The 19,664-nt window shown below is 53.3% G+C and overlaps 6 protein-coding genes across 6 annotated transcripts; 3 read left to right on the top strand and 3 right to left on the bottom strand.

The window, feature by feature from the left end:
- Positions 1-260: 260 nt before the first annotated feature.
- Positions 261-1,060, bottom strand: EMP24 (p24 complex component; the record flags this gene model as incomplete). Its single annotated transcript, XM_053187567.1, has 3 exons — positions 261-466; positions 538-745; positions 863-1,060. The coding sequence occupies 3 exons, from the start codon at positions 1,058-1,060 to the stop codon at positions 261-263; spliced, it is 612 nt and encodes a 203-aa protein (XP_053055071.1).
- A 1,479-nt stretch (positions 1,061-2,539) lies between these two features.
- ARF1 (Arf GTPase arf1) lies at positions 2,540-3,359 on the top strand (the record flags this gene model as incomplete). Its single annotated transcript, XM_053187568.1, has 4 exons — positions 2,540-2,687; positions 2,809-3,053; positions 3,145-3,210; positions 3,267-3,359. 4 exons carry the CDS (start codon positions 2,540-2,542, stop codon positions 3,357-3,359), a joined length of 552 nt encoding a protein of 183 aa, XP_053055072.1.
- A 1,178-nt stretch (positions 3,360-4,537) lies between these two features.
- Positions 4,538-6,715, bottom strand: HSP78 (chaperone ATPase hsp78; the record flags this gene model as incomplete). The annotated part of the gene is made up of 1 exon (XM_053187569.2): positions 4,538-6,715. One exon carries the CDS (start codon positions 6,713-6,715, stop codon positions 4,538-4,540), a length of 2,178 nt encoding a protein of 725 aa, XP_053055073.2.
- A 1,032-nt stretch (positions 6,716-7,747) lies between these two features.
- RPL6 (60S ribosomal protein eL6) lies at positions 7,748-8,840 on the top strand (the record flags this gene model as incomplete). The annotated part of the gene is made up of 3 exons (XM_053187570.1): positions 7,748-7,867; positions 8,270-8,605; positions 8,688-8,840. 3 exons carry the CDS (start codon positions 7,748-7,750, stop codon positions 8,838-8,840), a joined length of 609 nt encoding a protein of 202 aa, XP_053055074.1.
- A 690-nt stretch (positions 8,841-9,530) lies between these two features.
- On the bottom strand, positions 9,531-11,920 carry N0V96_002390 (uncharacterized protein; the record flags this gene model as incomplete). The annotated part of the gene is made up of 6 exons (XM_065756513.1): positions 9,531-9,799; positions 9,865-9,976; positions 10,035-10,227; positions 10,285-10,361; positions 10,412-11,708; positions 11,796-11,920. The coding sequence occupies 6 exons, from the start codon at positions 11,918-11,920 to the stop codon at positions 9,531-9,533; spliced, it is 2,073 nt and encodes a 690-aa protein (XP_065614882.1).
- A 6,928-nt stretch (positions 11,921-18,848) lies between these two features.
- On the top strand, positions 18,849-19,626 carry N0V96_002389 (uncharacterized protein; the record flags this gene model as incomplete). Its single annotated transcript, XM_053187572.1, has 2 exons — positions 18,849-19,124; positions 19,183-19,626. The coding sequence occupies 2 exons, from the start codon at positions 18,849-18,851 to the stop codon at positions 19,624-19,626; spliced, it is 720 nt and encodes a 239-aa protein (XP_053055076.1).
- Between the last annotated feature and the right edge of the window lie 38 nt (positions 19,627-19,664).

Raw genomic sequence — 19,664 nt, 5'->3', positions numbered from 1 at the left:
CTCCAGACCAAAAAAAATAAAAATAAAAATAAAAGGAAAGCAAGCCCTTGCTTCATGTTCAGAACCATTCGTGTCATTCATGTGATCTATGATACACTATACATCTCAATCTCATCTCCAGGGATGTTGTTGGCATTCAGGCCTCCAAGGACATCCTACCAAAGCCGGATCACCATCCCTTTTTGTGCGCCTTCGACCTGTCGTCCCCAACACGGGTATCCGGAAAACGAAAAATGACGACGCCCTTTTTTTTATTACTTTTAAACCACCCTCTTGACCTCGAAGAATCTGCGAAGCCACCACACCTGGAAAACGGACTCTCCAACGACGAGGCCAATGACGAACAGGTTCCACCACTTGACTCTGCTGTTGGTGCTCTCGGCGGTATTACGGTGAGTGCGCTCGCGAAGGACAATGTAGGACTGCTCATCCTTGACCTGGGCGAGGAGCTCGGAAAGGTGACGGACTACAATGGGGAAGTGTTAGAGAAGCCTAGAAATCCCACTGAATAGAATTCGTTGTGCTCGCGCTCCTTACCTTCGACTTCGAGGGGGTCGGCAGGGACGTCGGTCTCGCTAACGTAGACAATGCCGTGGACGTTGAAGGAGACCTCCTTGCTGTGGGCGCCCCAGTGCTCGTTTCCGAAGCAGTAGGTGTACTTGCCGTCGTGCTTCGCGTCGAAGGAGAAGTCGCCATTGGAGACACTCTTGTCAAAGGTCTCGTACTGGCCCTGGGGGTTCGTGATCTATAGGCGTAGGGAGTCAACGGTTAGTCTTGTTGCCATTGCCATGATGTAATTGCGCGCAAAGTACGCGATTCGAAAGGGGGTGGTGGTGGGGTTAGGCTGGAGCTGGATTCGTACCCAGAAGTCAATGTCCAGGTTGCCGGCGCTGCCAAACTCGCGATCGCCGACCTGGAAGGTGACGGTCATCTTGTCATCGCGGTGCAGCGACTCGTGGAAGCACTCGCGGCCGTGGGCGGGCAGCTGGATGTTGTGGGCCAAGGCCGAGTGGACGAAGCCAGCTGCGAGGAGCAGCTTGGCGACCGAAGGGAAGAACATGGCGGGAGCTTCCAATCTTTTTTTTTCTCTGGGTGGTGTAAGAGCTCTCTGACGTGGCCGATACGAAAAGAAGTCAGACTCAGCTGGTCGGCAGGCACAGCGGAGTCGAGCTGTTCTGGAGTCGAATGGTAGAGGTCAGGGTCGGAGGAAAAAAGGAGCGACGTTGGCTTGTGTCCAGGCTGTTCTCCAGATCGGTTCCTGGAGGTGATCCCTGTTCCTTGAGTCTGGACACTTTGGCGACGTCTGGTTGGACTTGAGGCTGAGCCGAAAGAAGTCTAGCTCGGGGGGCCAGACGTAATGGACCGATGCTTTTCCGACTTTGTTTCTCACGGTACATGGAAGCCGACCCCTGCACGTGATGCGGGTACTTTGTGCTTCAAAGAGGCCCTTTAGCGGTTGACAACGCTAGAAGGGTGCCTACCTTACAGTAGAGGGAGCTCCGAGTGGCCTAGGTATGGTCCGTGCCCAGCTTGACTTGAGGCCCTCAGCACGCAACCTTAGGTACCTTACCTCATGGAACATGACAGCGTGGGCAGTTTTAGGAATCCCAAGGGCAGGTATCGCCAGACAGCAGCTTGCTAGGGAAGGTACCTCGGCGGGCCACAGGGTGGCGTCCGTTTGTAGCGGTGGTCGAGTAGAAGTGGGGACACAGAGTTTGAAAAACATGGCCTTTCTGAAAATCACCACCAACCTCGCAGAGCCCAAGATTATCTTAGCAAAGCCCACCCCCTCTGCTCGCCTCTATTCCACCCACCTAAACTAATCCTCTTGACACTTGGACTGTCTCCCCCCCTTCACCGACAATCACACCCACGACCAAAAAAAACCACCACCACCACTCGTCTCCAGTCTCCCGTCGCAGAGGGACGTCGTGAAGAAGTAAGTCACTAGTTCTCGTCATCACCTGTTTCTGTTTCGACTCCGTCCCTTTCTTTCCAGCCTCTGTGTCATCTTCAGTCGGGCCTTGGTCCCCTCAGTCCCCTTTCCCACCCCCTCGGCCAAAGTTGCTCTTGCGCGCGTGCCTACATCGGTCTGGTCTGGACACGACACCTCAGGATACAGTAGAAAGGCAGAGCAGCCCACCACACGCCCCCCAATCCAATCCAATATCCCTATCCCTCCCTCCCTCCACGTCGCCTGTCCACATCCACTTCTTCTATCCCGCTATCTCCTCTCCTCCATTTGCGAATTGCGGCAGCCTGGTTCTCAACTTCAACCTTGAACAGTCCATCATCGCATCACCTTGCCTTCGCTCAGCGCCTAGGCAGACTTTGGTCAGTGACCCGATCTTGCCCGCCTCCGTTACGATCTGTCCTTTCCGAGTGTGCTCTCTATGTTGCTTTATATCCCGCCCGCATCTTCTCTCGACGTCACTACCATTTAATCTAAATTCATCAATTGCGCGCTTGCTTACACTGTCGCTCCTCAACAGATTACTTCTTCCTACCCAACGCAACCGACACTTAGACGACCGCAACCATGGGTCTCGCATTTTCCAAGATCTTCGACAAGCTTTGGGGAAAGAAGGAGATGAGAATTCTGATGGTCGGTCTTGACGCCGCCGGAAAGACTACGATTCTCTACAAGCTCAAGCTCGGTGAAATCGTCACGACCATTCCTACCATTGGTACGCACCGCCCCTTACCACCCTATCCTGTCTCGTGTCATCATCGAATATCGCGCCCCGGCTGTCGATAGGTCAATGCATCGAGGAGGCGAATGGCATGCTAACATTCCGTCCTTTTCAGGTTTCAACGTCGAGACTGTCGAGTACAAGAACATTCAGTTCACCGTGTGGGATGTCGGTGGCCAGGACAAGATTCGTCCTCTGTGGAGACATTACTTCCAGAACACCCAGGGTATCATCTTCGTCGTCGACAGCAACGATCGCGACCGTATCGTCGAGGCCCGTGAGGAGCTCCAGCGCATGCTCAACGAGGACGAGCTGCGGGATGCCATTCTCCTGGTCTTCGCCAACAAGCAGGATTTGCCCGTACGTTACCCCGCCATCCCCCTTCCCCTCCCTCGGCACTCCGTGAGGCCTCATCAATTTTGGAGCATGCGACTGACCTTTTCTCCTACAGAACGCCATGAACGCTGCCGAGATCACAGACAAGCTTGGCCTCCACTCCCTGAGACAACGCGCCTGGGTATGTTTCCCTTCGAGCATGGCGAATTACGACTTACATACTGATCCCCCCAATAGTACATCCAGTCCACCTGCGCTACCTCCGGTGATGGTCTCTACGAGGGTCTCGAGTGGCTTGCCACCACCCTGCGCAAGGCGGGTCACCAGTAAATGCCGCGAAGAGAAGCCGAACGGACTACCTCTCTTCTGCTACTCTTTCACGTCATCCCTCTGGTACGGTTGTAATTCGCAAAGCTACCGGTCACAAGGCAATCGAATAGTCCATAACTCATTTTTTCGCATTTTCTCGTCCTTCCATCCCCTCCTCCCCATGGTGGTCCCTGACATCACGTGAGCCACACTCCATTGGCATTCTCTCGACGCAGCAAGCACACACATTCTGGTCTCAAAAGGACAAGTTTCGTTTTGGAAGAAAGGGGGCGTCTTGGGTTGGGAAATCTGTACAGTCCTCACGCAGCAACTCTATACGCTTCTCCGTCCAAATGTGACGGAGAAGCCTACTCATGAACACCCTGGCTTTCTCGCCTCCGCGCAATTCCATGAATACGGTGTTTTCTGCTCTTTTGGTGGTCTGGTTTGCCTACCATTCTCGGTAGGGGAAGGGATGAGACATGGGCTTAACGATTTTCTTCATGACTGGTCAGTCCCCCCTATGAGGGGTGGTTCGCCCTGCTTTCCTCCAGTTTGTCGTCTTTGTTGTTAGGTATGGAGGGGGTTCAGGTAGTTCTAGCCTTGAGAGTTGGGACAGAATCGTTATAGACTTGACTTCCTTTTTTTCTCACAAAGTTTCATGGTGCCACGGGATATGCGATGACTCTTTTTTTTTTTTTTTTTCCTGGAGCCGCCGCCGTCCCAACCCCTCCATTCCTCGACGGACCCCTTTTAGTGAAATGTCTCGCGGCATCCTCAGCCCAGAGTTCTAGCCCCCTCTTGAAGCGTACGCTTCAACGCCGTCTTACCGCAGAGCCCCTTTGTGGAATGCTGTCTTGGACGCGTGGGTGTGGGTACTCGACGTCACAGGGATGGCATGCAAGCAGATGCGACTCAAGAGGACAAATGGCTACTCGTGAAAGGTGGGTATAAGTGCACAGGCTCGCTAGATGATTGGGATCGAAAACGAATATTATCCGTGGGTCCTGGGATGGAATACGTGAGTAGATTATATGTGTAATTATAGTCTATCAATGATTTTACAGTCTTACACGGCGTTTCCACAACGCTACAATGTTGGTTGGCATACACTTTCAAGAGAGGGAATACAGCCTTTTCCTTCCATATACTCCGTGCTCCTAACAATGAATCAAAACAAGTATTCGTACATGTCGTAATCAGATGTGTCTTTTGCACGCCTTTGACTGAGCCGCAACTTCGAGGCCCGAATTGTCCTCCTTGATACTGACAACCGCCGTCTCACCGGAGCGCAACTCGCCGCGGATGATCTTGTCCGCGAGCCCATTGCCAATCTCATTGGTGATGAGGCGGTTGAGCGGTCTCGCGCCGAACTTGGGGTCGTAGCCGCGCTCCGCGAGCCAGTCTCGCACCTCGCCGCCGACGTCGAGTACGATGCGCTTGTCGTCAAGCCGCTGCTGCAGCTCGCGCAGGCGGATGTCGACAATGTCCCGGAGGGCAGCAAGGGCGAGGCGCTTGAAGACGATGAAGGAGTCGATGCGGTTGAGGAACTCTGGCGGGTAGTTTGCGGCCACGACGTCCATAACGGCTTTGCGGATGGAAGGGTCGATTTCGCCGTCGGCTGTCTCCTTGTACGGGTGGATAGGGTCCGCGCCGACGAGAATGTCTGCGCCGAGATTGGACGTCAGCACGATGATGGTGTTGCGGAAATCGACCTTGTGACCCTGAGCGTCAGTGAGGTAGCCCTCGTCGAGGACTTGGAGGAGGAGGGCCGAGATGTCGCGGTGGGCCTTCTCAAACTCGTCAAAGAGGAGCACGGCGTAAGGCTTGCGGCGGACGGCCTCGGTGAGCTGGCCGGCGTCTTCGTAGCCCACGTAGCCGGAGGGCGCTCCGATGAGGCGGGAGATGGTGTGCTTTTCCTGGAACTCGCTCATGTCAAACCGGACGACGGCCGACTCAGTAGAAAAGAGGAATCCGGCGAGCTTCTTGCAGAGCTCCGTCTTTCCGACACCGGTCGGTCCGAGGAAGAAGAAGGATGCAAGCGGCCTGTTCTCACCACTGAGACCGGCGCGCTGGAGGCGTACGGCGTTCGAGACGGCCTTGATTGCCTCGTCTTGGCCACGGACAGCCTCGCGCAGGGAATCTTCCATGTGTACGAGCTTCTCAATGTGACCGGAAGTAAGCTTGGAAATGGGAATGCCGGTCACCTTTGAAACGACCGCAGCGATGTCGTCCGCAGTGACGGCATCGTGTATGAGGCTGCCGTCTGACTTCTCGCCGTCTTTGGGAATCTTTTGCTCCAGGGCGGGGATGACGCTGTATCTCAACTCAGACGCCCGGCCAAAGTTCCCTTCTCTCTGTGCCTGGTCTAGCTCGATTCTGGCCTTGTCGAGCTCCTCTTGGGTCTTCTTGACGGCCTCAATCTCGCCACGTTCAGCTTCCCAGCGCTTGGTAAGCTCAGCGATCTCGTCTTCGTACTTCTTCAGGTCCGCCTGCAGCTTGTCGCGACGCTCTTGACTGGCCACGTCCTTTTCCTTGCGCAAGCTTTCGAGTTCGATTTGGATGGTCATGATCTTCTGGTCGAGAGCCATGATGTCTTCAGGTTTCGATTCATGCTCGAGCTTGAGATGGCTGGCGGCCTCGTCCATCAGGTCGATTGCCTTGTCGGGCAAGAAACGGTCGGTGATGTAGCGGTTAGAGTAGGTAGCGGCTGCCACCAGAGCACCATCGGTGATGCGTACACCATGGTGGACTTCGTACTTGTCTTTGATACCGCGCAGGATGCTGACTGTGTCCTGGACGGTGGGTTCGTTGACAATGATGGGCTGGAATCTCCGGGCAAGGGCAACGTCCTTTTCGATTAGGCGGTACTCCTCCAACGTGGTTGCACCGCAGCACTGAAGCTCGCCACGCGCAAGTGCTGGCTTCAGCAGGTTGCTCGCGTCGATCGATCCTTCGGCCTTGCCGAGCCCGAGCAACGTGTGCAGTTCATCGATGAAGAGGATAACTTCGCCCTCTGCCTGCTGGACCTCAGTCAAGACCTTTTTCAGTCTCTCCTCGAAGTCTCCCCTGAACTTCGCACCCGCAATCAGCGAGCCAAGATCGAGAGCAATAACACGCTTGTTCTTGATGCTCTCCGGGACATCGCCACGCACAATTCTCAGTGCAAGGCCTTCGAGGATGGCCGTCTTGCCGGTGCCGGCTTTTCCAATCACGACAGGATTGTTCTTTGTCCGCCGCGATAGAATCTGAATAGTTCGTTGAATTTCAGCATCACGTCCAATGACAGGGTCGAGCTTTCCCTCCTTGGCTTTCGCCGTCAGGTCGATTCCGAATTGTTCGAGTGCCGGTTTCTCTGGCTCGCCACCCATGTTCATGCGGTGTGTACCGCCTGGGGGATGAGGTCTTCCATTTGCATAATTTCTGATGGCTATCGTTGGTAGAAGCTTGCTACTACTTCTGAGTGCAGCAGATTCGTTGATGATGGCTCTTGAGATTAGTCGAGTAGGTCTCGGTGACGATGACCCGACGATACGCCGGACTGATGAGATGAGTTGTCTTCTGGCTTGCATTGTGGCTACTGGTCAATGCCAGTTGTTGTAAAAAGTCGTCCCAGATTGATAACTTCACACCAGATAGAAACAAGACAAGTACAATGCCTCAAATATTCTTTGAGCAACCTCCTAGTGTTGTCAAGTCGCGAAGTCGGAAGATTCCACAAGTACATTCTCGCACTTTCGGTGAGGTCTAGCACGTTCCGAAGCTTTATCTTATCAGCACGTGGCCAATGCGCATGACGAAATGCAACTACCGCCAGCGCTGTTTGCCCATCATAGGTAGGCAGTGTTCCGAGTACAGAGTAGAGCTACATTCATGATGCGGAGACTGTGGTTGACGATGTCAAGAAAATATCTTGATAATGATTTTTGGATACTGTGGTGTTTTCCAAATAATTAAAAGCCCTCCGACTAACTATGGATTAGCAAGACAGAGAGCTACGTGCTGCTGATGTGACTCCGTTGACGTCCAGTGACATCCCGTCCGACTCCGGCCCTGAGCTGGGAAGCATACCGATCAGTGGGCCCTGGGGGTCTGGCCCCGGAAAATCGGGCGCACAATCTCCCGTTAGAAATTGTCGGCATGGGAAGGGGCCCTGGCTCACCGCCCGCACCTGCAGAGAGTGCAGAGGTTTCTGCCGTATGCACCCTGCCTAATATGGACTAGCGGAGGGCTTGCCTTCCACACCCGCCGCCCACACTCGCTAGACATTTTCTGAGAAATCGATTTCCCGCCGACCCGACCCCAACAACCAAAGCCTCTCGAACGAGATCAACCACTTCCTTCTTTTTCGTTCACGATCCCCATTCTCCGCTAACCACAACAGCCCTCCACGAGGACCGAGAGCAACCATGTCGGCGAAGACGGAATCCACGACCAAGAAGTTCGGCTCGTCGACTCGGGTCGTCCCCGCCCCCTCCCAGAAGGCGCAGAAGTGGTACAACGCCGACGATGAGCCCGAGGCCAAGAAGGTGAGTTTACTCCAACTGCGTGCTGGCGCTGCTTGGAATTTTGCGCATATGCGATGGAAGGAGGAAATGTCATTTCGAGAGCGGTCACGAGTTTGGTCTTGGGATGCAATTGGGAGGACACGACAAAGCGAGCGCAACAATTTTTTTCGAATTACGACGCAAAACTTCAAGAGCCCCAAGTTGGGACAGCCAAGATGGCACGAGGGAGACAACATATCAATACGGGCACCACCAATCGCAAATCGACCAACGCACACAAAATGAATCGGAGATATGGAGGAGGAAGACGCTCGTGATCTGCGGAATGACATATCCCCCTTTATCACAAATGTCGAATTTCAAGCAACACGCACAAAAATCATGAAAACTGGCGACGGCGATACTGACGACAATTGTCACTAGGTCCGCAAGGCCGTCCGCCCCTGGGCTCCCCGCCAGACCCTCCAGCCCGGTACCATCCTGATCCTCCTCGCCGGCCGCTTCCGCGGCAAGCGCGTCGTTCTCCTGAAGACCCTCGACCAGGGTGTCCTTCTCGTTACCGGCCCCTTCAAGATCAACGGCGTTCCCCTCCGCCGCGTCAACTCCCGCTACGTCATCGCCACATCCTACAAGGTCGACGTCTCCGGCGTTGAGTCCAAGAAGATTGAGGAGATCTCCGCACCCAAGTACTTCACCGCCGACAAGGCCAAGAAGCAGGTCGGCGAGGCCGCCTTCTTCAAGCAGGGAGAGAAGCCCGAGGTACGATTTTATCTTCTGGGACATACAGGTCCAGGACGGATGCAATGAGAACGGGAGGCTGACAGTACATGTGTGACTACAGAAGAAGGAGATCAACAGCAGCCGTGCCGCCGACCAGAAGGCCGTCGACAAGGCCCTCCTCGCCAGCATCAAGAAGGTCGACATGCTCGCCTCCTACCTGGCGAGTTCCTTCAGCCTGCGCAAGGGCGACAAGCCCCACGAGATGACCTGGTAAACAGTTTTTTTCCTACACCAAAAAAGCTGTTGAGAGGGAGGTTTCGTTTGGCGTGTGGGCTTTTCGGGGGTTTGCTCTCTTCGTCGCTGGTCGTTTCAAAAATCAAGGCTTCCGGATGATGTGGACATAGAGACTCCGTGGAAAAGGAAGGGGACAAAGTCAATTGGGATCAAAAAAGAAGAACCACACATTTTTTTCGCCCAGTTCGCAACGGTTTGAGGAATGTTGTTGTTGTAGACGACGAAGAACTTATGGCTACACGGGCTGGGCTGGTTTTGCCAATTGCATTTGGAAGTCGACGGCATCGGTCACATTTGGCGTCTGTAATGAGGTTCTTCACAAATCCAACACACAAAGAAGATAACGCATCCGGTCCAACGACGACGTGCCTCCCCCTTTACGAGGGAATGACAATATTTGACATGAACCATACGCTGCACTTCCTTGACTCGTGACGACCAAAGTGGATGATGTCAAAACTTGTCATAAGGAGCCTACCAACAATCTCGGAAGTCTTCAAACATATCCACTAGGCTTCACGTCATGCGAATGATCTATGAAACTTGAATGTTCTGGCTCCTCTTAGGAGCATGGTATTACAAGGTTTATTATGGTTGATGCAGGACCCCCTTTTTCATCTATTCACAGCCAGCCTCTTCACAGCTTGGCCGTCTCGGACTTTGGGCTTAGTCACAAGTCACGGTCGACCCAGCTCTGGATGATACCTGCCGGAGACGCCTCGTAGTGCTTGATGCTGACCTTGCCGGTGGCCTCGTCGAGGTAGGTGTTGGCCTGGACGAAGACCTTGCGGGGCTGCTTGTTGGCCAGGACAACGTTTCTCGCCTTTGTGCCCCAGAAGTCCATGTCGACGTTGGTCATCTCCTTGTAGAAGGCGGTGCCATTCTCGACGTCGGCGGTGGCCTTGTACACGTGAAGCTTCTGGAGGTACTTTCCAACGGCTGCGAATCGTCAGTCAGCATCGATGTGCCCCAAAGTGCTCGTCATAAGATTGGGGACCACATACCTTCACGACCAGTGGTCAAAATCTTTGAACGGTCAAGCTTGATCTCCAGGTCGGACAGATCATCCTTCTTGTACTCCAGCTTACAGAAGTCGTCGCCAGCCTGGAGGAAGCACTGTGGAGAGTGATTGTCAGCATTTGGGCTTTCATACGCGTACGTCATTGTCACCAACCTGCAGGATAGAGAAGCGAGCCTGCGAGTGCGCTTGGCCCCACTTTTGGCTCTTGGGATCCCACATCTCCAAGGAGACGAGACCTGCGCGGGCCATCTGAAGGTAAGCAGCATACAGGACGTTGCCGGCCTCGTTGTTGATGTCGGTGCTTCCATCGCCAAAGCCGAAGATCTTGAGAACAGGGAACTCGCATCTAGATCCAGATTAGTCAGGGGTTGCTGCACAGCCAGTTGCACGATGCATGACATACCCAAGGTACATAGCGACAAGCTCAGCGCGGCACTCCTCGTACGAAGCAGCAAGACTGCCGAATACAGATCCCCATGTCTGTCCAGGCTTGTACCATGTGATCACAGGCTTGTCGGTCAAGGGCTGACAGGAGGGTTCTTCTTGTCAAAGTTGTAGGTTCCGGGAGAGGTCTCCTGAAGAAGCTTTCCACAGCCGTGTCCAGTCAACTCGTGAAGGCCAACCTGCACCTCGAAAGCAGGGTCCCTGTACTTGTGGTACAATTCCAAGTCGGCGTCGGAGATGAAAGGAATCTTCTCGTTGGGAGCCTTGGCGCTGAGGACGTTGCCAAGAGAAACGTTCTTGAAGCCCTCAGTCTGCCTAATATCGTCGTAGTTGGGGATGTTGATTCCAGCAGGAATTCCAGATCCAGCAAAGGTCAGAACCTCGAGGGATGTGAAGTCGGGCGACAGGAACTTGTCTTTCTCGAAATCCTTGCTCCAAGGGAGGAGGGGAATCAGTTCGGGCGCAGCGGAGACGAGAGCACCGAAGGCACGGGTACGCTCCAGGTTGACCACAGATGCGAAACCTTCCCACTCGCCGCGAATACCAGCGGGATCTCTGTAGGTCTCGATGAATCCAATGTTGGACTCAACCATGGGCCCCTTGTCTCTGATCCAGAATCTCTGGCTGTCCTTGAATGCGAGGAGGGAGCCAGTCGAGAAAGACTTCGCGTATGCTTCGTGCATCTTTGCCTGGTTCTCGTTGTCGCTGTTCTCCTGCGCCTTTGTAATATACTCGGAAATAGCCTTCATCTCAGCTGCATAGTCGCCGTATACCAGCTTAATCGTCTTGCCCTTGAGTAGACCATCCTCAACCTTGAACTCGGTCTCTTTGCCGATGTCACCACCTTCAGTGGGAACGCTCGTGACAGCCGAGGCAATGAGAATCTCGAAAATGCCCTCCTTAGTCTTACGGAGACGGTTGTTCTCGGGGAGAAGGCCCTTCTTCTCCATCCAGGCGGATACGGCTTCGATCTCCTCCTGAGTAATATGAGGGGAGTCGGGGTAGTAGGTAGTCATGTGACCCTTGTCAGGGAATCCGAGGTGCATCAGCGCCTGCTTGTCAGAGCTGAAGATGGCACCGTTGGTCGCCTTGTAGAAACGCTCAGCCTCAGGAGAGGTAGCAGCAAGAGCCGCGAAAGTCTTCTCATCGGCTCTAGGGATGAACTTGGCATCACCGAAGCTCTTGTAGTTGCCATTGTTGCCCAAGAATTGGGCAGCATACTCCAGGAAGTTGGTCAATTGGCTCTCATCGACACCAGCCTTCTTGGCAAGGCTATTCCAGTCACCACCACTGCTCTTGTGTAAGGCAATGATGAAGTCGTAAATTGGCTCTGACTCTGGGGAAAGTTGTCTGAGCACAATACGGGTTCCCGCAAACGAGGCTCTAACATGTCTGTTAGCTTCCGTTCCCCCATGAAAGCTTGGCATGGCTAACACCAATGATGACATGGCATCACGACGAGGTTCTTACTTGCTGATGAAATGCGCATAGCGCTTCTGCTTGTCGGTGAGGGGTTCAAAGTGCTTCTCAATCTCCAAACGGACGACGCTCGGCGGCGCGTCAGCCAGGTAGTGCTTGAGCTCCTGAGCGTTCATTGTGGAAAATCTCTGCCGGCAGGGTTTCGCAAGCAAGAGGAAGTGATTTCTAGGTCTCAAAGTCTTGGGAGAAGTGTGAATTGAGGAAGAAGAAGCTCGCAAAGATGTCAGCCTTTGGAGGGCGGAAATGGATGAAACCCGCATGAGGAGTCGAGATGGTGCCGCACTGGTCATTGGTCACTGATGAGGCAGGTGCAGTGGATGAGCAGACGACAACTGTGTTCAGGCGCCGCCAGCAGCGGGGAAGAGCCACACAAGCCGCAGACGGAGGTTCGTTATTTGAACAGGGGAGCGGCTCTCTATGCACAGGCCAGGAGCATCTCTATCGTGGCGCTCCGTGGCTTGACTCTCTTTTGACTGTGACGATTGGCCGTTTTGTTGAGAGCCACTCCAGCTGGCCATGAGACCTGTGAAAATAATTGCCCGGTCTGTAAGTAATCTCGTATGCCATGGGGAACATACTCACCTCCCCAAACAGGCTTGGAGGCAGGCGACGACGTTGGAGCTTCAGCCACAATGAGGGGCAATACTGGTACTTTTGTTGACGAAATAACTGATTTATTTACAAAACTACAACCAATAGAGAAGGAGGGGCAAGCGATGGGAACAGCAGAAGTTATTCCCCCAGTATATTCCACTATATCAGAACACATGATTTGCTGTGATTTCAGTTCGAGTCTTTAATATCACAGATGTATGTGGTACTACCTGCTAGTACCTGGTAGAGAGCCCGGTTGGCCGCGGTTAGTGTTGGCTCATGAAATGCGAATGCCATCCAAATGAAGCTTCTCTAGGAGCGAACCACCAACTCGAAGTCGGGTTCAACACCAACGCTGTTGGTTGGATGATTAAGAGACAGACTTCCACCTTCTGAGAGATTTTGAAAGGTCTATCATTGAGACACAAAAGTCTAAGAGAGATACGTGCATGATCTGAGCCGTTTGCTTGCCTGACAGCTTTGCCCCTTTTGCCCGCATTTGATATTTTTGAGTTGATGAGAAAGCATTGATGATTGAGAAGTAGCGCCCAAGAAAGCAGCAATTTGGACTTCTCACGAGACACAGAGTCATTAGTCGCAGAGTAGAATGGCTTCAATGAACAACCTACCATCCATTACTACAATAGCTGGAAGAGCGGTCTCTTCATCGTTTAAAAAGAATCCTATTTGGCGACAGAAGGCCGACACCTCGGATCATTGCTGGCGAAGCGATGTCGACTGTTCCCGTACACCGTTCTGCTCACCGAGAGGATCCAGCTTACAGTCTGCACCTGAGCCTAACATCTGCAGATCGTGCCTGTCAATTGCAATCTGTCGTTGTGTGCATGCTTCAAGAGCCAATGGAACCCTTCACGTGATCTACTTGCTCGTGCATGAGCAGGCAGATAGCATTGGCAAGCTGCAATGCGCCCGTGTTGATGGTTGCTTACGCTTCGTTCAAAACCTGGTTCTCGCCATCATATCTGACATGAATCATCATGTTTTCGCGCCACCACTGCCATCCTCTATGTTTCTCAGGCTCACCGTGCAGACGAGACGCCTGAGGGTGTAGCATGAGCGGCTTTGAGAGGGTACGATTAAGTGAACGCGCCACCAAGCCACTTTATATATATCCCTCAACCACGACGTGGCAAGGATCCTAGACGGCTGAACGCTATGCTGCAGGAAGTGCAATATGAAGCCGTCGTCGCATAGGCTGATGGACAAGTTGGGTGAGTTTCTCCTGTCTAGAACGTAGCATTCGGCAAACCAAGCCACCAATGTCAAAGTTGCAAACGCAGCGTCAGCATAGCGACGTTTGACGTGTCCTGAAGCTTGCGGCCGAGAAGCTTCTCGTAAGTACCGGTACACAAGGTACTTAATCAAGTGGGTGACAAAATCGCTTGCCACTTGATAAGTAGGTACCTTACTTGGATCTTTTAGGACCTTTCCTATCCGTAGTCTTCGTTTGTAGAGTATTCTTTAATAAACATGATGGAAAAATAAAGTAGAAATAATAGGAATAATAAAGATAATAGAGATAGTAGAGATGAAAGACTAAGAGAGTTACATATAAGAATAATAAGCAGGTAAGTGAGCATTATAATATTTTTATTGACAAGCACCCTATTTTGTCACCCACTTGCTAATGTAGGCTTCTGTGGAGGTTTGAACGAGTCCTTGGAGCAATACTGACAGGCACACAGGCAACATCTTGATCAGGCGGTGCAACCAGTTGTCCAAAAACGCTCCATGTTTATCTCGAGATTCGCAAGGATGTCGCTCACGTTGCGTCTGTTGTGCGACGGATGTGTGGATCCACAAAAAGGAAGAGGCGTGTCGACTCGGCCGGGAAGAGGAGCCGACTGGTGCTGCGTGCCACTTCGAGTTGCGCCGAGTTCTCGACCGGGGAAGTGAAGAGAGATCCCGGGGATTCCGAGTGTTCGGACCATTTGCCTTGGCGTCTCGGAGCGAGCAATGCTGCAGGTCAGTTTAAGCGCCCTTGAAACCAACCACGGTGACATGGATGCTCAGACCGAGGGCGGTCACCGGGGAACATCCACCGGGCCGCCGTGGCTTGGACAAGCAGTATTATTCGAGTTTCACTCCTCTTCTCGCAGTTGCTTCAGTGCCAATGGGGGTATCCGTGTTTGCGGTGTGTGGTATCCGGAATGTTGTGCGCTTTGCATCTAGCCCTCGTCCGGGCTTTCATTGGGAGCGGTCTGCCTGACCTGCAATGTCTTACATGGGCTTCTATCGTGCGTGCCGAAGATGCCAAGATCGGCGAGCGCGCTCATTGCCAGTTTGTCTCACGGGTTGGGAAAGAATAAAGGGGTTGCCGCAGCCTGCCGTAAGGTGTATAACTGGAGCCCGATGATGATACCGCTGTTCAGTTGATGACAAGTAACAATGAGATGACCGTTAGACGAGGACGAAGCTACGCAATGGTTGCATTATGCCAGTAACCAATTTCTCTGTTGACACAGGTATGTATGAATGTAATGTTTAACTTGATAAGCGAACCACGATTACTGTGTCACTGTGTTCAGAGACCCCAGACCATTGTAGGAATCGCCGAGACCTTCTCATCCCTTGTCAAAAAAACAACCATGGCGATGTGGGGTTTGACTTTGGGCAAAGTGTCACGAAACTTGCAATTGATTCCCCCGCAACAGATGAGATGGGCGGGGGCCGTACGGGTGCCGCCCGCTCATTGAGCGTATGTATGTGATGGCAACGGCGTGAGCCTATTTAGTGCAACGTCCACAATATACTTTCTTGCCAGACTTGAGGTCAAAAGCCGAGCCGATAGTCGAGGGAGACAGACGTTTCCGATGCATCTGTCGCAGTCGCGACGCAATTTTAACAAACTGAATGCTCCACCGAGATATCAGTCACCTGGTTCATGATGAGAGCGGTGAGAGGCCGATGTGCCGATGAGCTCGGTACTAATTCGTATCGGTACTTGTGGACAAAAATACGCACGCATTTACGTAGTGTGCTCCGTATGTCGAGACTTTAAGAAAAAAGAATTGTGGAAAGGGCCCATCCTTGTCCGCTCGCGTGTCGCATCCTCTGACCGTTGGGTTGGGTTCAGTGTTGGGGAAGCTGGCGGGGAGTTGCTTGGAGCGGTGGTCGGTCCACTTTGGGCTTGGAGAAGGCGATCGAAGAGTGGTGAGAAATTTGGAGACTTGTTGGAGGAACGAAAAAGAAAGCGGGCAAAATAGGATAGGACAGCAACAGCAAGATGAGCACACGAGCTGACTGGTGGTAATGCAACACGGCTGGTTGCAGCAAGACCAGGACCAGGGCCTAGCGGAGTCTTGCGGAGGGAACTGGAGCCCTGAACAGCGTGACAGCGTGGGCTGTGTGGAAGAAAAGAGTGGACGCAGACAGAGGGAGAGGGCCGATGGTGGAGGAAGAGAGGAGCGCGAAAAAGAGTCTCAGGATGATAGGACGCAATCCGAATGGCTGGAAAGTAATCAGTGAGAAGGGAGGGGGAACTGTTCAGACTCCAACCCGAAAAACCACATTTTCCCAAGTCGATGGATGGATGGATGGGCCAAGGACTCGAGCCGCCGTGTGGTGACAGTGGTGCCGGCTCGTTTTGGGCCCCGCCCGGAACTCCAGCCGAGCCGAAACTTGAAAGAGTCTCTCAGAGTCTCAGACGCCAGAGTCAGAGCATCTGCAGACTGCACCTCATGGCCCATAGTCCATGGTTGATGACGGGAGTTTAGGGTGACGGGGGCAGGGCGGACTGGGCTGGCACGGCTGGGAAGTTGAGATACAGGTGCATTGGCGCGTTGGAATCCTCGAGCCGACGTACTGCCGTCTCGTAAGTTTATCTGAGTGGACGAGGGAGCTAGCCCCGGTGGCCACTTTCCTCGGATCGCAAAGTGTCAGCCGGCTCTCCCCCGTTTGGCTGTCTACACTATGTACTGTCATTCGTACCTCAGGTAGGTACGGAGTAGATACTTCCAAGGTATTGGCATCGTTCTCGTGCTTTCGGAAAGGGAATGGAATAGAAGGCAGCAGCTATGGAGCGGGAGCAATCGTACCAGGTATCCGTATCTACCTTCTTCCCCATGACAGAATACGGAGTACGGAGTACAGATACAGGCACTAGGAGGTATGATGTAATCCTTGCTTCTCGGTGCTTGCCCGAGAGCCAAAAGCACTTTATTGCACTTTCCCCCGACCATCACCAGTCCCAGACGGAGACGGGGTCTGTTGGCCAGGCTGGTCGGGCGAGAAACGGACAAGTCACTGCACTTGTTCCAGAGAAACAACATGGAGTTACAAGCAAGCATGCAGGTATCCGCAGGCCAGTAATGATTAAGGTATCTGGATACTATACTAGATGAAAGGTGTTCCGAGCTACCGATCCCAATTACCGTAGGCGTGCGGGTTGTCTCAACATGGCCCAAGGTACGGAGCAGATACTGTGCAGGTGTTTTGCCTTACTCACCGAACCAACCCCCACTGACCAAATAGGACCTTCCGACTTTCAAAGCAGAGAAGGACGTAAGGTGTCTACAGTCGCGTTTGCTTGGACAAAATGTCATTTTCGTCTCTGGTCAAAGCTTGCTATTTACTGCCCGTCATCGGACACTTTCCCCCCCACCGAGGCTGGAAATTTGGTCGAGGGCCTAATAAGTTTTTTTTCCCTTTCTTTCTGTTTTTCCTACTTTTTTTGCGTGTCGAGTGACCTCGCTCGTTTCCCTGGCCCCTGCCCGGTTCAGGAAATTATTCCCTAGTGCCATGTTCTAGAAAAAGTGTGTCCCCCCACGCTGCTTCCTCCACAGTCCACACCTCGCCCATAGTACCCCCTCGTCCACCATACCCGACCGCGCCCATCGTTTTCCCCCTTCTGCCCCCGCCATTCAGGCCTCTCGAACCCTTTTCATCCTTAGCATCGTCATCTCCTTTGCCTCTGACCAACTGGAGTCTTCCATCTTCCTTGACCGAGCCCCGTCCTCCGCCCTCCCCGGGACCCGCGACGCAAGTCCTGTCATCGCCGCCGGCTTTGCCTTTTCCCAGCATTGCACCTAACGCCACACCCTGCTCTGTGCCAATGTGCTAACACACAGCACAATTATTTTAGGTATCGGTGTTTGCCCTGGACAATCACTTTTCCTGGGACGCCTGACACTCTCATCCTGGTCGTGGGGTCCTCGAAACTCCTTGAGATGCCGTATGCACACGACGTACCGTACCGCATCGCATCGCGCAGCGCAGACTGGTAAACTACCTTGGGCCAGTGGTACGAATTTACTAGAAACGCATAGGGGATTCGATTCGCGAACCGAACAACAGACACGAAATGCCTTTCTTCAGCCCTTGATAGTTGCCGCTGTTGATCTCCCTCATCATTCCGCCATCACGGTACAGACATGGAATGGTTCGAAGGCCATCAGACTTGTTCTGGCTGGAGTACATGGCAGATTAGTGGACAATCTTGGAGCGCCGGCCTGAGCACGTCTACCACCTTACCTAGTTGCCGTACCGCAACTACCAAAGATGATCCCAATAGTTGACTGCGCGCCATCACTAGGTGCTCAGTCTCAAAAGCCAGACGCCCGACACCTGAATGCAGTTACCCGTCGCAACATCTCATGCTCCAATAGCCGGATGTTGTAACTCGACGATGGATATTTATTTCGTCCAACGATTTGTGCCTTCCATCAGGCGCAACTCTGCTCTTGTTCTATTCGTCCCACGTCTGCCCCAGATGCGACCTCCTTGGCATTTGGATCCCGCGGAGAACAAGTACAAGGCGAACGTATCCGTACTTGGAGACAGCAGTCAAGACATCGGACGCACGCACACGGCCATCTCTGAGCGCACCCCCACGGATATGGGCTTGACCACCCTCCCCCAGCACTTTGTGGAGTAACGGATTTCTCCCCGCTGGGGTATGCAGCACCTTTATTGGCCATCATGACGACTAGGGGACGCCGCTCTTTGGGATCCGGGTCAGTGACACCCCCCTGGTCCCTCTCTACCCCTGGCCCGAGAGAAGTCCGCTGAAGTCCAGGTACTGGAACCTGCTGTGCGCTCCCCCCCAGGGCGTTTTAGTTGCCGTCAGGGCACCCCTTGAGTCCCCGTTGGAATTTTTTACCTCATCGATCCCCCAGACCCAGAGAAGTCTCGTCCGTGTCACTTATAAGATAGGAACGCCCTGCACTTACACTCTGATCGCCGTTTCCTTGTCTTGTCTCTGAACTCTTGTCATACTCGCAAGAACAAAGTTACATATACTACTACACGTCATCTGTTGAACTTCTTCACAATATCCCATAACCATCTCCTAGATCGTGTCAAAGACCTGAGCTACTATCTGTACGCCCCAAACTGTCTCCTCCAGACAACGCAACAGCGTCCAAAACCCGATCCTCTCGAAACAGTCTATCCGTGACCCCGTTCCTCTTCACGAAATCCCACGAAACAATGCTTTCCTACGACTCCCCAATGCCTGTCAGTGGACAAACCCCCAAGTCTCCTTCGGGACTCACCAACGGCGTACAACAAGCCGTTGCATCCAAGACCCAGCCTAGAGTTCCTGGGGTTCCGACTACCGCAAACAATGGCGCACACGTCAACGGATCTCTCGACACCAAGTATCACCACATCTGGCTAGTTACTGGTCCCGCTGGCTGTGGCAAGACGACTGTTGCCGAGTACCTCGCTCAAGCTCTGAAGCTGCCCTACATTGAGGGTGACAGTGTAAGTAGTGCTTTCAGGCCTCGTATTTCGGAATCCTGTCTGACTCGCGCGTGAAAAGTTCCACCCTCAAGCGAATATCGAAAAGATGGCCAACGGCATTCCTCTTACCGACGCCGACCGTTGGGACTGGCTTGTTGCCCTGCGTGAAGAGTCCCGCCACCAGCTGGCTGCGGGCTCCGATGGTGTCGTTCTCACTTGCTCGGCTCTAAAGCGCAAGTACAGAGACGTGATCCGCGTTGCTGGATACTACGACCGCTCGATTCTCATTCACTTCATCTACTTGTCGGCCTCCGAAAGCGTTCTGGTCCAGCGTGTGACGGCTCGTAGCGCTGCCACCAACCACTACATGGGCGCCAACATGGTCCGCAGCCAGTTCCAGTCCCTCGAGGCCCCCATGGCCGATGAGACCGATGTCATCAGCCTCGATGTCAGCCGCTCCCTTGAGGAAGTCAAGCGCGACGCCTTGGCCAACGTCAAGGCCGCAATGGAAGAGGAGGCGTGAGCTGTGTACCGGCTATAGAAGGCGTACTATCATTGGTC

The sequence above is a fragment of the Colletotrichum fioriniae genome (genome assembly GCF_027942845.1).
Source record: "Colletotrichum fioriniae strain IMI 355084 chromosome Unknown scaffold_2, whole genome shotgun sequence".
NCBI classification, from domain to species: domain Eukaryota; kingdom Fungi; phylum Ascomycota; class Sordariomycetes; order Glomerellales; family Glomerellaceae; genus Colletotrichum; species Colletotrichum fioriniae.
This window is presented reverse-complemented; position numbering and strand designations above follow the sequence as displayed.